Here is a 15,333-nt window from a genome sequence, read left to right as displayed (position 1 = left end):
TTGCCCCATCTTCCTTCCGAGGAGTGGCTGGTGGGTTTGAACCGCCAGTCTTCCGGTGAGCAGTCAAGTGCCTTAGCCACTATGCTACCAGAGCTCCTAGTATATGTATACTGTAGCCATTATTTTGTTCTTATTTAAGTTTAGTGACTGATTTTATTTAAAAACTTTGAGTCTGGCTTTCCAAAGCAAAAATTTCAACAACTTACTGGTAGATAAACTGTGAGAAAAGTCATTATTATTTCTATGAAGCCAAAAATATAGATAGAGATTACATGAAGTCAAGTTGTTTTGATCTCAGAAAGAAACTGGATACTCAGGGACACATGTAATAATTATAGGTTTTCCATAGGCAATCAGTCAGGCAGGCCAGTTGTTAGTCTGGTTGCCTGCCTCTTCTACCAGATACTAACCAATTAGACAGAGGTGGTTACGTGATGTAACATTATCAGGAGAAACAATTCATGAGTCAAAGCATTCCAAGACATATGAGCTCTAGTCCAAAGAACAGTCTTAAGCTATATAAAGTGACAGCAATATTGTCAGCTAAATATAAACTCTAGAAATACAAACTTTGATGACTTGCGAAGAATCTGTTCCAGGTAGTCCCTGTATTATAGGAACCTCAGAAGCCCTTTGGAGGCAATTTTGGTGCTTTGGGAAAATCTTGGTGTGAAAAATTAGAAACCTTAGATAAGTCAAAATCCCTTAATTTAAGCCTGGTCTAAGTCACACTTCAAGAGGTTCACATGTATTTCATTTGACTCATCTCTATTGATTTGACAGCTAACTTAAATCAGTGAGTTTTCTTTTAATAGGTATTGTCTCTATATGCCACCATCAGTGTTCCAAAAGAGCTTCTACAAACTTTAGAAGATAGGTTTGTAACTTTCCAAGTTAGCTCAGAAAGCAGCTACATTCTTTTCCACTGAAATTTCTCAATTGCTTATTATTATTAAACAGCTGTGAGAGAAAAACCTGACAAAAGCCTAGGGAAGTTATGGGTGGAGTAGGGGAGAGGAGGTGGGAGTGCTGGATAAAGTGATACAAAGAATCAATAACAACCCCCAGCCTTCCTTGAAGGGAGCAGGGAAAGTTTTAAAAAGAAGTGTGTTCATTTTAAAGTCTGGAATCAAGGCTGCCCTGTCCTCTGAGCCCCCTTCTCCCCCACCTCCCACTCTAGGACCCTTAAAGGTGGGAATTAGAGGTACAGGAAGAAGGTTTTTAAGTCATTCTTTGCCCTAGGCTGAGTGGACTGGCATGCTTTGTAGGGGTTCCTGGGTATTGTGCATTTTGGCAGCTGAACATATCTGTTACTCATGCTCCTTAAAATGAGAGGCACTGTGTTATATTTTTGGAAAATTAGTTGTTTATTTCTCAGTATCAGATCATTGCAACATTAAATTAACAGTGAATTATCTGACTGAAATAAGTGTACCTTGGTAGCCTGGAGCTGAGCTACAAAAATAAATGTGAATGTTGGCCTACACTTTTTATTTTTTCTTTAAGTAAGCCAACTATTTAAATGTTGCTTTATGTTAAAAACAGGGCATCTTTTGAATAAATGTAATTTACCTAAAATGTGAATTCCATTTGATAATAATCTTAAAAGTAATGAAAATATTTTAAAAAATCAGATTAAAAATATTGTTTCAATAAATTCAGTGGCTCCTTTGGATAGTTATGTAAGTTCCAAATGATAGTTTTGGAAGACAGATTCTTCCCAAGCAATAGTAAAAACAAAACAACGACAAAAATATAAATTTGAGTAGCTATTCCTTATGAGAAAGTAGTTTAAAAATAATCTTAATTTTTAAACATATATAAATATCATTTTAAATAACCACAAAATCAAATCAGAAAAGTTTAAAGTTCTAGAAAATATGATTTTCTGAGATAGAGGACTAAAAAGTGTAGATATCCAGTATCTTACCTAACAACAACAATCATTTTATAAAGTCTCGGACCAGGGAATTTTGATGTCTTACTAAAGAACAAAAGAAAGTAAATTTACTGTCTGATTAGGGAAGTGAGGGCCTGAACATTCAGATTTTATACTGGGTTTTCAAATAAAATAATTATCCTCTTTCGAGAGGCGCTCTTGCTGACTTCCTAGAGAACATTATCAATGACTAGAGGCTTTATCTCTAGCAATCTCATTCCCAGAAGTCCTAAGCCCTGAAGTTCTTCCCAATGGCCTGGCATCCAGGGAATTCACTTGATCTGCTGGGCAGAGACATTTCAAACTCGGGGAACACATGATGGGAATTTAGTTTTATGTGTCCCAGAGATATGTAATTCTCTTTGGAGGTTTTACTTGATAATAGCTCTGCCCCAGAAAACCATCTTGTTTAACCAATGTGATAAATTGACAATGTAGTTTTTCTCTCTGATTATAATGTACTCTGTGTAGTCAATACACTGGTACCATGTGAGTGTAATTTCCTCTTTTATTTTATCTCCAATGCACTGTATTATAAATAAACAGTTAAAAAAAACACCAAACAAATCTGTTGCATCTCCTTTTAAGATTGTACCACTGTAGACACTTGTTCTAGTAAAGTAGAATTGGGCACATTTGATTGCATTTAAATTTTTCATGCTTCAGCAGTTTGGCTGGGAGCACAGTAAAGAAAAATCCCATGAGCGAGGATAGTTTAGAATAATAGAACTTGATTTTGTGTATTATAGTGGCAACATTTGCGCTGCTTTAGTTAGGGTTGTGTCAGCACTTCCATTATAAACCCCTGTTTTCAGGGGGTATAACTAGGGAGAATTTTTTTTTTTAATACAAATTAAAAAAAAAACAATTCATTCAAACGATTTTTAAGTTATAATAGTGCAAAAATAAAACAAAGTAAAGTCACATAAAAACTGACCATTTTCATGTGGATTTTGATTATTTATTTTGCTTATTAGTTGTAAAGTAAGGTATTCAAGTACACTGGGGGTAAAAATTTTTGTAGTGGAAAACTACTGAAATGAACATTAAAAATAAGACTAAGCATTCTGCTTGATGTTTTAAAAACAAGAAAGCAAGTGTATATTTGATTTATGAATTTGTAAAGGAGAGTGGTTTTGTTACAGTGGTTATAGTATAGGCCTTGCCAAAAGTCACATGTCTGTGATTTCTAGAATGAAGTCTAGTTGGTCTAGTAAAATGTTCGAAAAGGGAAGGGTAAAGTAAAGAAATGAAATATGCATATAATCAGTAAATGCATAGATTCTTTAATAAAGTAATTATGTAAAAATAATTAGTAAATCTAATATTTAAAAATTGTAGGCTTATTTAATAAAGTATGCATTAAAAATAATTTGTGCACATTTTCCCGTTAAAAGCAAAAAACCACCACTACAACAACAAGAAAAGACATATAGGGATACCTCCTTGGGTTTCTGAGGCGGTATCTCTACAGAAGTAGGTTGCTCAATCTTCTTCCGAGGAGTGGCTGGTGGGTTTGAACTGCCAGCCTCTGGTTAGAGTCAAATGCCTTAGGCGCTACACCACCAGAGCTCCCCTATTTAATAAAGTATGCATTAAAAATAATTTGTGCATATTTTCTCTTTAAAAACACAAAACAACCACTATAGCAACAACAAAACCAATGGAAAAAACAAACCTGAAATGTGCTCAATGATTTTATCAAAAGGAAATGCCCTCAGTGGAGTAATAACTTACTAAAAGTAACTGACCCATTTCTCTGTTAAAAATATTTTTGAGAACTATATTAAAGTTTATGCAAGAAATTGATAAGGAAAACATATTCTTGGAACAAAACTACATTAACTTCTTTGCTGAAGAGAGGAATTTCAAAGTGGAATAAGCATGCCTTCCTTGGCTGTTAGCCAATGTTGTCCTACCTTTTCCATCTCCTTGTCCCCTAATGATGCTATGAGCTGAGGTTGAACAGTCAAATTTAATATTCATTTTTTTTTTTTGGCAGCCTTTCTCCTATCGGTAACCTCAATACACATTTGTATTTGTAGGTGCAAACCAAAGACAAATTGTGTGATGTTATAAATAGGTAGCTTTCCTGAATGGTCACTGGAGGAATCACCAGACGACTGTTGATGAAGTAGAGGTGAAGCCTTTCCTCACTAATTGTATTCAGTGTGTAATTTCTAAACTTCCCTCTGAATTTTGATTTTCAATTAACACTCCCCATTTGAAGATAATTTTCTATTTAATGTAATTGCAGGAAATAATTTATTGGCTGATTAAGACTGAGGGCCCAGCCTTCCTTAAGACAACACTCTAACAAACCAGCCTTTAAACTCAACTCATAGCTTTGGACAGATTTAGTCTATTTTTACAGCTGCACGTTTGTGTTTAATTAGGATTGTGCACTATTGTTCACTGGTGCAGTTTATTGTTGAAATTTTTCTTAAGAGGCTGTTTTCATTTTGGGTTTTGTGTCATAATTAATTTATACTAATGAAACAATCACATGTATTGCTGTTGGAAAGAACCAATTTACTTTATAAGAAGAAGATGTCTGTTGGGGAGCTAAAGTCAATGTTTTAGACTATGACTTTCAGTTGTATTTAACTTTTTAAAAACAGTAGTAAATTCATGCTTTTGTTTTTAAAGTGAATAATTACATTACTGGGACTGTCATTATCTGAACTATGAAAACATTCTGTTATTTATGGCAAGTTTTTGATAAATTTGCAGAACAGTTATTTTTCAGTTACAATTTGCCTGGTCTTACTATAGTACTTATGGGACCAATAAAGTAAGCCCTAGAGTGATTCTTGTGTACCAAGAAACATCCTTTGGTATCATTTTCCACAACTGTGTGTGTATGTGTATGTGTGTGTATAGTGTGTGCGTACACACACACATACACATTTATACATTTGTCAGTATTGATAGAAATTGGTCAAGAAAGTATTTATCTAATAATTTGATATCACACTCTTCAGAATAATTAATTTCTCCTAAAAAAAAATAAGCATTCTTTTGCACTCCCTTCCCTCATTTTATTTCTAGTATCAAGTATAATAGTGGAAATTTTCATTATTTGTAGGATGATTATTATAAATAGGTATCAGCATTTTAATATGTTTCAAAGCACTTCAAAAGCCTGTAATACTTTTATTTAGAACTGTGCATAATTAGATTAACTGATCTTATATTAATTTTTTTTCACTGTAGGATACTAAATCTGAGCCCCCTCATTAATTGTGAGAAATTTAGCATTAGCTGTTAAATCCTATGTGAAACATGGGCTGCTACATAAAAACTACTGTTTAAATTGGAATTAACTTAATTATTTTTCTTTGCACTTGATATTTCCTTCACTGCAATATTCATGAAAGCATGTGACAGATTTGTAAATTTAACTGTTAATCTCAGATTTCTAGACCCTTTAATCAGTATTTATTTGTCTGTAGAAACAGTACTAGCAAGTTAATGATTTGCTAATTTGAAAAATGCTCATGTGGTTTCCTATGTTAACTGATTTGTGCATTTTTTAAAAAATGGTATGAAATCAATTAATGTTAAAGAGCAATTAAGGTGGAGATTTTATTCCTTTCGTTACACAGCAGTTTTAGAGCTAAAGATGCTATAAACCAAAAAGAACTAAAGATTTTTTTTTTTAAATATTCAATTGCCTTTCCTTTTGATGGTTTTATTTCTAACCATATTACTTAGAAAATCATCTTGATAAAGTGATATTCTTTCTCTAAGTTTTAAATTCTCTTTAATAGGCATGATTTTATAGGAAAGTAGAGAACGAAGACGTTGTGATTAGTATAGTTGATTTTCATATGTGGATACATAAATTAATATTCACTAGTTGTTTTTAGAGGTTTTAAAATATTGTGCAAAGTATGTATTTTGCAATCTTAATAGTAAATACTTTGAATTTTATATGATTTTTAATATAAAGAAGTACAGGTATTTCAGATACTTAATTCAGTTAGTACAAAATTGCCTTAAGACTAGTCTAACATTATCATCCATTCAATCAATATGTTATTTAAACATTTCTAGCAGTTCATATACCTTATATGTCTTTAGAAAAAAGATCAGATTGGTTCTAAGTGTATTTGGCCTAATACTCAGAATATAAGGTATAAACTAAGAAGTTAGGGCCAGATTTACTTTGGACTACCACTATAGATTACTTACTCTCCTGATTATATTTTCTTACATGGACTTCCTTCATTTCCAATAGAATTTTGTTCCCACGTAAACCATTAGAGAAATTTGGATATTTTAATTTTCAAATCTTCTCCCAAACTGACTCATTTGCCAGTTTATTAATTCATTTATTTAATTGCCAACCAACTGTCTTCCTAATTACTCTCAAGAAGCTTATCATCTAGTGAGGAGAATTAGGAGGAAAAGTGTACACATACATACGCAAAGTCCCCAACACATTGTACATTATGAAAACTTATTCTATAAAAATTTCATTTGTGGATTGGCAAGAGAGGAAAAAATGCAGCAATTATTGAGAAGCGGTTTGCTGAATGAAGAGAGAAAAGTTGGCAGATAGCTATTCTTTTTCAGTGGTTTAGAGTAGATCATACACATCTCTAACGTTAGAGAACTTATCTTTTTTCCTAAATTAGCCAGATGCAAGGGCCAGTTTCTTCTTTTGTTGGTGACAGCCCATTTTAACCCATGCTATTTTTCTTCTTCTGCAGAAGAATGTCTTCTAAGCAAGCCACCTCTCCATTTGCCTGTGCAGCTGATGGGGAGGAAGCGATGACCCAGGATTTGACCTCAAGGGAAAAGGAAGAGGGCAGTGATCAACATGTGGCCTCCCATCTGCCTCTGCACCCCATAATGCACAACAAACCTCACTCTGAGGAGCTACCAACACTTGTCACTACCATTCAACAAGATGCTGACTGGGATAGTGTTTTGTCGTCTCAGCAAAGAATGGTGAGTTTTGTAAAATCTGGCCACTGTCATTAGTTGTGTCAGTTAGCATGTCTTATTTCAGATAGGTGTTTAAGGGAAAGTTCAAAATACATTGCATTAGGGTTCTTTTCAGACCATGAAAACAACCCCGTGTACCTATGATTAACATATTGGTACCTGGGAAAAGTGGAGAATTATTTGTGATTTAGGTCACATTATTAGAGAAACTTGCTACAACTCTGAACTCAAGGTAGTGAACTTGGTGAGATCACAAAATAATTATGATCAAATAAAGTATGGCTGTGTGTTAGTATAAAATAATCATATTGAGCAAATATGTCTGTGTGAATGAGGTCATGGGGGAATACATCTTCAGTGAGGAAATGTAGGTATTTATCATTTTTAGTGGTCATACTTGGAATTATAATAAAGCTTTTCTCACTTATGTGCCTATATATAAATTTCAAAAAGGCATGCGAAGCTCCTGAGTATCATTCAGTCATGCTACAGGAGTTTGTCCTAAAGGTAGAAACCACGTCACATACATGCAGTGTACTATATAGCCTGATTCCCCATGTTAAATTCTGTCTCAAAACAGAAACCATAATAAGTGACATTAATTATCTAACTTGAAATATTCATTTTTTAAGAATCCAGAAGCGACCAAAACATTAATATATTTTATTAGATCCAAAATTTTAAACCCTGTTTTGCATTTCTTGGCTTTTGTTTAAGTTAATGAAAAATATTTTAAATGGGCAATGGTAAAAGTTTTATTCCTCAAATAAAAAACAAGATAATATTTTTAAATGCCTTTACTACTAAAAACCTATTTAAAATCTTGTTCTATACCTAATGTCTCAGAGCCAATTCAAAGTCTTGATTCAATAATTTATGGAGACAGGTATTTTCCTTTTCAGTTGATTTTGTAGACACAACCAGTACTCTGGAGCAGTGATTGAGAAGCAGGGAATTGGAAGATAAATAAGACTTTTCTAGAACTAATTTTAGGTTAGAAAGGGATCAACATTTTATAGTTAAATAGATTTGCCTGAAGATTTATTTTCTTTGCATGGAGGCAGAAGGTATAAAAAAGCCATGCCAATGCTCTGCTTTTCTGATTGAACGTAGTTGTTCATTTTATACCTGCCTCTAACACAGCATGAGCAAAATAGATATCCAGTCACTGCCTTTTATTCATTGGCAATATAATGGACTATGTTTCATATTCTTTTTTTATAATTTATTTATTTTTGTTGTTGAGGCTATGTTTTATTTTGATTTCAGCAAATATTTATTGAACACCTTTTAGTAGTAAAGCATTCTACAAGATGCTGGCTAACTAGTGGTAAATAAAACAGACATGTTCATGCTTTCATGGAATGCATAGTCTAGGAGAGGGAGTAGAAATTAAACACATATACACACAAATGAATATATAACTCAAATTTGGTAAGTTCTATGATACAAAAGAACAAGATGCTATTTGAGAACATAATAGTTAAACCTGATTTTGAATGGATAGTTAGGTACTGCCCTCTCTAATTATGAATGGGAGAAAGAGTAAAACGGCAGAAGGAACAGCATGTGTGAAGTCTTTGAGGTGAGAAAAATTTAACTGTGTTTAAGGAAATGAAAGATAATATTTGTGGCTGGAGTGTAATAAGTGAGAATAGAATGTACCATCAGATATATTTGGAGAGATTGGTAGGGGCTATATCAAACAGGAAGGAGTCCTGGTAGCTCAGGGTTAAGTGCTAAGCTGCTAACTGAAAGGTTGGCAGTTCAAGCTCACCAGTGACTCCATAGGAGAAAAGACCTGATGATCTGCTCCCACAAAAGGTCCAGTCTTGGAAACCCATTGGGGCCCATTCTACTCTGTCCAATAGGATCGCTTCGAGTTGGAATTGACTCAACAGCACTTGACAAAAACAACATATCAGACAGGACTTTGTAGATAATACGGAGTTTAGGTTTTATTCGAAGTTCAATGGAGAGCCAAGGAAGGGTTTAACGATGTATCACACAGATAATTCTGGCTGTGGTGTAATGACTGGATGGGTAGTAAACAAGAGTGAAAACATGAAGACTTGTTGGGAGGTTATTTCAGAAGTTCAGGTGAGACATAATAGGGGGTTGGATGAGTGGGAAGCAGAGGGGATAGAAGAAAGGGATGGATTCAAGATGTATTTTGGCTTTGATAAAAATCACTGTGGTAGTTAAGGTTGTGTGTCAACTTGGCTGGGCCTGGTTGAATAGCTGGGCAGCTGGTGGTAGTTATTCCCCATGATGAGACTGGCAATCAACTCCGTAGTGGAATCTACCACAAGCAGCTGAGTAGCTGCTTTAGGGAGGTGGTCTCCTTCTCGTATATAAGCAGCAGTTTGGGAGTGGTCTCTAACTCAGGACACGCTTGAACCCTGCATGTGACTGAGTCGTTTTTCAGCATCCTGCCATGCTCTGCCAATCTTGGGACTTTTACTGGACTTGAATTAATGGCCTGCCATGTGGTTTGGTAATATCAGGACTGTGCCTTGTTACTTGTCGACCTGGGGTTTGTCAGCCTCAGCAGTAGAAGCTGAGTGAAGAAAAGCCTCCAGCTTCAGTGGGCCGGGAACAGGAGGCAGAGTGAAGCTCGAGGTTGAGGGGCTTTCACCCAGCCCCTAGAGCCTGGCACTTTGAACTCAGACTTAAAGCCTCCAAATTGTAAGAATGAACTGTTTGTTCAAGCCATCCCATATGTGGTATATTCTTGTCAGAACGGCACTAGGTAACCAGAACAATCACTAGAATCACTGGAAAATGTGGGAGGCAATACTTCTTTAGAGAACAGTTTGTTTTTCTTAGTAAAGTTTTGTTTCTATCTTGACAATGCCAAGTTGCTTTGGTGTTATTCTCAATCTTATATGGTCTACAATTTTGTCATAAAAATAGATAAGTAATAATTTTCTTATAAAATTTATATTAAGTGGAATTTATGGTACTATAAAATGATTTGAAGTAACACATTTCTTATATAGTACTCTAAAATAGATCATACTTGCTAGAAATATTTTCAAACTTTCACTCTCTTTTGATATCAAGCATTACTTTCCACTGAAGTCCTTTGTATATTGTGAATGTCTGTAAACCAAAATATTTTGTTTTACTTCCAACTCAATAGTATATCCCAGCTGTGTATTTATATGGTGTAATAAAAGAATTTAACAAATGGAAAATAGAAATTGCATTTGGAAATTCACTTTTCATTTGATAGATTCAATAATGTGTAACAACTGTACTGTCACACCTGTAATGACTTATATTCTAAGTATCATATCTCCAACCGACTTTTATTTACAGGAGAGAAAAACAATAGAAGAATTTCAGGTTTCTGGGCAGTATAGCAAACCTGCATATAGTGTTTGTTTGTATGTGTCTGTGTTGGAGTGAGCGTGTGTGACTAAAGTAAAATTTGAGATAAACATTTTACCTCCTAAAATAAATATGAAGTCTGAAAGGATTTCTATGAACCTATAGTTCTTTACAGTGGATCATATCTTTTACTCTCTTAATTGAATCCCATAAAATAGTTGTGGGGAAATAAAATGTAAATGAAATTCCAAAATAACAAACAAAAAATATTCTGTAAGCACCTCTTCAGTTTTCATTGCTAGTCACTTTTTGTGATGGTCCTCCTTCATAGACAGTTAGAAACAGGCACTAAAAGTTCTTATCTCTTGCTTTCAGGAAGGGTTTTACTTTGAAATATCAAGACCACAGAGGAACTTTTCTATAAGTGAGGATAAAGACAAAGCAAAGAAATTCTGCTAATCCCTACTTACTTATTAGGAAAAATAAAATAAAAATCTATGAATGTTAAAATTTTGATTAATTATTTTGAGATGATACTTCAACAAAAGAGGAAACCACATAGTTTCAAACAAGGAAATAAATTTATTTTGCCATAAACAAAGAGAATGGAAATTTTAGATATAGGCATTTAAGGACCGATTTGAGATAAAAAATTTAGACTGTGATTTTAATCACAATTACTTAGGGACCCCAGAATGTTCAATTTTAAATTGAGAGTGTTGTATTAATTGGTGAGAACCATTTGAAGGTTGAAAAGTTAGTGTAACTAGGAATTCATTGTCCTTGTTCTCTATTGTCAACCAGTATTATTTTCAACATGGCACCAGTGTACTAGCACCTTTTTGCAGAAAAACATTGACGCTGCTCAGTGAAATGTATATTTATTCCCATCAGGACTGACTTGTTAGGCCAGAATCAGAATAAGTAAGTTCACATCATTTTTTTCATGGAAAAAAATGTACAGTGTATCATTCTTTTTATGTTAATAAACATGAAAGAACATTTGTAGATAATGTTTAGTGACTTGCATTTGATATTATAATATCATTATAATCATTATGTGCTAAAACTTGCCAGTCTAGAAAGGCCATGTGAGCCTGTGTATTGTTAATGAATTTGTCCACAAATTAAATACAATTTTGTGGTACAAATTATGTATAACTATTTGTTGCATCAGATGGATGTTGAGTTGTACATGTTATTTTGAGTTCCCCCTTTTTCTGGTTTAGAATACAATTTACAGAGGTGATATAGCCATCACTAGTTGCTTGAATAAGGAGCTCTGGTAGCCCAGTGCCTAAGGCACTTGACTGCTAACCAGAAGGCTGGCGGTTCAAACCCACCAGCAACTCCTCGGGAGGAAGGTTGGGCAGTCCTACTTCCATAGCGATACTGCCTCGGAAACCCAAGGAGGGGTCACTATGAGTCGGGGCGACTCAATGGCACATAACAACAACAACAGTTGCTTGAATATATAGTTCTTACCATGTTCCAGGCACAGGGACTACTGCATGAATAAGACAGAGAAGATCCCTGCTAACATGGAGCTTAGATTCTACTAGTGTGGTAGACCACAAGGAATTCTCATATGAGTGAGAAAATTTCAGACAATAATAAGTGCTATGGTAGCATAGTGCCTAAGGCACTTGACTGCTCACCAGAAGGCTGGCGGTTCAAACCCACCAGCCACTCCTCAGAAGGAAGGTTGGACAATCTACTTCCGTAGTGACTGTCTCGGAAACCCAAGGCGGGGTCGCTATGAGTCAGGTCTGAGTTGCCAGCACATAACAACACAACAACAACATGTTGTTGTTATTTGCCGTCAAGTCGGCCCCGATTCATAGCGACCTCTTCTTGGGTTTCCGAGGCAGTATCACTACGGAAGTAGGATTGCCCAACCTTCCTTCTGAGGAGTGGCTGGTGGGTTTGAACTGCCAGCCTTCTGGTTAGCAGTCAAGTGCCTTAGGCACTATGCACTTAAATATGAAAATATTATACAGAATGATTGGGAAGGACTTATTTAAACAGACCAGGGAAAGTATTTTTTGAAGAGGTGATGTTTAAGGTAAGATTTGAAAAACAACAAGGGGCCAATTCTGCAAAGATTTTGGGGAAGATACCCAAGCCAGAGTGTATAAACAACAACAACAACAAAACGAACTCACTGCTGTTGAGTTGGGTCTGACTCATAGTGACCCCTCCTTGGGTTTCCGAGGCTGTATCATTACGGAAGTAGATTGCCCAATCTTCCTTCTAAGGAGTGGCTGGTGGGTTTGAACACCAGTCTTCTGGTTCGCAGTCAAATGCCTTAGGCACTCCGCTACCAGAGCTCCCAGCTAGAGTGTGTAATTAAGTATACGTACATTTTGTTTGGTGTTTTTGAGCAATGGAAAGTAGACCAAAGTGGTTGGAGTGAAAGGGGTGAGGGAGAGTGGTTTGGGACAAAGTCAAGGAGGCAGGCAGATGACAGATACTATGGAGTATTATACTCACAGTGGGCAGAATATTTTAAGTGATGTACCTGTGGGCAAGAACTCAGTCAACAATGAGTAAGAAATAAAGTTGGTGCGACCAGACTTGAGGTTGGGGATGGGAGAAGGTAGGAAAGTCATGCTCTTTTTCAGAGAATGGCCTTGGGCAGAGAGAAGATTTTTTGCCTTTCAGGGAACTGTTTGCAGGTGACTTTCTGGGGTAGGCCATGGGGATATGGACAAGGCACCAATACAAGATCCAAAACGTAGTATCAAGAGTGTAAGTGGGACCTTGTGCACACATGTACATGTGTGTACTTGCATGAATGATTATATCTCTTTGAGTCATGGAAGCAGCATTCAAGAAATCAAACAACGTATTTCATTGGGCAAATCTGCAAAAGACCTCTTTAAAGTATTAAAGAGCAAAGACCTCAGATTGAAGACTAAGGTCCACCTAACCCAAGCCATGGTATTTTCAGTGGCCTAATATGCATGTGAGAGCTGGACAATGAATAAGGAAGACTGCAGAAGAACTGATGCATTTGAGTTGTGGTGTTGCTGAAGAATATTGAATGTACTGTGGACTGCTAGAAGAATGAACAGATCTGTGCTGAAGGAATACAGCAGGAATGCTCCTTAGAAGCAAGAATGGCCAGGCTTCGTCTCTTGCACTTTAGTCATATTGTCAGAAAGAACCAGTCTCTGGAGAAGGATATCAAGCTTGGTAAAGTAGATAGAGAAAAAGGGGAAGACCCTCAACAAGATGGTTTGACACGGTGGCTACAACGATGAGCTCAAGCACGGCAATGATTGTGAAGATGGTGCAGTGTTTCTTTCTGTTGTACATAGGATTGCTGTAAGTTGGAGAAGCGACTCGATGGCACCTAACAACAACAATATGCATCTAGCTTTTAATAACAAGCCTAATAAATGGAAATAACTATACCAAATGTCAGTCCATGAATATCTGACTTCTTATTTTAGAGACCTACTTAAATTCCCCAGGACTATTTTATCTTCTAGAAATGTTTTAAAATATTTTTTTTTTACTATAAATAAAAGCTGTCAATAATATCCTTTTGTAGTAACTGAAATGAAATAGTAACAGATGTGTTGAAATGTTTAATTAATAACTGTCAGGAACAATACTTTTTTGCTTGCAAACAGTTTCTCCTCTCTGCCTCTTTTGCTTTCAGTCCAGTGAAGTTGCTATTCAATTTTGGAGTGCTTTATGTAGTTCACTTGGAGTCATAAAACTTCTGGTGTGGATTTTGTATCATTTCTGGGAATGGAGCTGTTGTCACTATGTGATAATGTAGTCCAGGAATTTTGAATGAAGATTTAATCCTCAGCCATGCTTTATGTTGTGGCAGACTTTTAGAAGATTTCTAATCATATTACCTTTCAAAAGACTTTCAAAGGTTGAATTGATGCCAGTTTTGTTTTGTTTCTTGTAAGATTTAGTCATTTAAGATTGTTGGCAGCATCCTAATGAAATTTATTCCCTCACTTTTACTGGGATTGCACTTTACAAAATACAGTTAAAGCCACTGGTTCGCCTGGTCCTAACTAGTTTTTAGTCTTAACATTTAAGGAAAGGTTTGTATGCACCTTTTGTGGTACTTGATTGGTCTATGAAGCACTAGAAAATAATCCATAAAGTGGGAAATTTGGATTTACTGAGAACTTGATGTTACTCTTCTCATTTTAGGATTATGAAAATGAATTAATTTGAGTAAAATTGAAACCTTTTGTCATTGTTTGTTGCATTGAGTTGATTGAAACTCATGACGTCCCCGTGTGTGCACAGAATTGTTCCATAGGGATTTAAAAACTGACCTTTCAGAAGCAGATGACCAGGCTTGTTTTCTGTGATGTCTCTTGGTGGGTTCCAACCTCCACCCTTTTGGCTAGTAGTTGAGTGCTTAACCATTTCTGCCCCCCTGGGAACTTCAGTTGAAACCTTGGCTTCTGGTAACAAGCTAGGGTGAAAATGTCTTCCTTGCCTTTGAATCACCCAATGACATTATCCAGGAAACACTATGGAGAAGTTCTCTTCTATAAGATTTAAACTATATTGGCACATGGCTCTTTTCTTTTAAAATCTCACTGTTATGAATTGAATTGTGTTTGCCAAAAAATATGTTATCAATTCTAACCTCTACACCTGTGGTTATAATCGCATTTGGGAATGAGTTATCTTTGTTATGTTAATAAGGCAGGATTTGTGTAGGGTATCTTTTGAGTCACTCTCTTTTGAGATATAAAAGAGAAAAAACAAGTCAACAAAGCAGAGATGAGGAGAGAGATTCTAAACCATATGAAGATCATCAGGAGCAGAAGCTCAAAGAGACAAGGACCTTCTTCCAGAGCCGACAGAGAGAGACCTTTCCCCTAGAGGTGGTACCCTGAATTTCGACTTCATCTCCTAAAGTGCGAGAAAATAAATTTTTGTTCGTTAAAGGCATCTGCTTGTGGTATTTCTGTTACAGCAGCACTAGACAACTGAGACACTCAAATTTAATTAAAAGAATTTATTTACACTTTGAACAAAAAAACTCATTTAACTGCATGTAATCTGGCAAAATTCTTGGTTTGAGTAGTGAAATAGGCAACTAGTGTCTAGTG

At 35.6% G+C, this 15,333-nt stretch overlaps 1 protein-coding gene across 1 annotated transcript in view; it reads left to right on the top strand.

Annotated features, from left to right (window-relative positions):
* The first annotated feature begins 6,661 nt into the window (after positions 1-6,661).
* The window catches only part of SOX6 (SRY-box transcription factor 6), a 544,947-nt gene continuing 536,275 nt past the window's right edge, over positions 6,662-15,333 (top strand). Inside the window, exon 1 of the mRNA XM_007956810.1 lies at positions 6,662-6,898. Coding sequence (XP_007955001.1) covers positions 6,662-6,898 — 237 coding nt within the window. The remainder of the gene's footprint in view (positions 6,899-15,333) is intronic.

Source organism: Orycteropus afer, unplaced genomic scaffold, assembly GCF_000298275.1.
Source record: "Orycteropus afer afer isolate SDZICR_OR568_19922 unplaced genomic scaffold, OryAfe1.0 scaffold00014, whole genome shotgun sequence".
Classification (NCBI taxonomy): domain Eukaryota; kingdom Metazoa; phylum Chordata; class Mammalia; order Tubulidentata; family Orycteropodidae; genus Orycteropus; species Orycteropus afer.
This window is presented reverse-complemented; position numbering and strand designations above follow the sequence as displayed.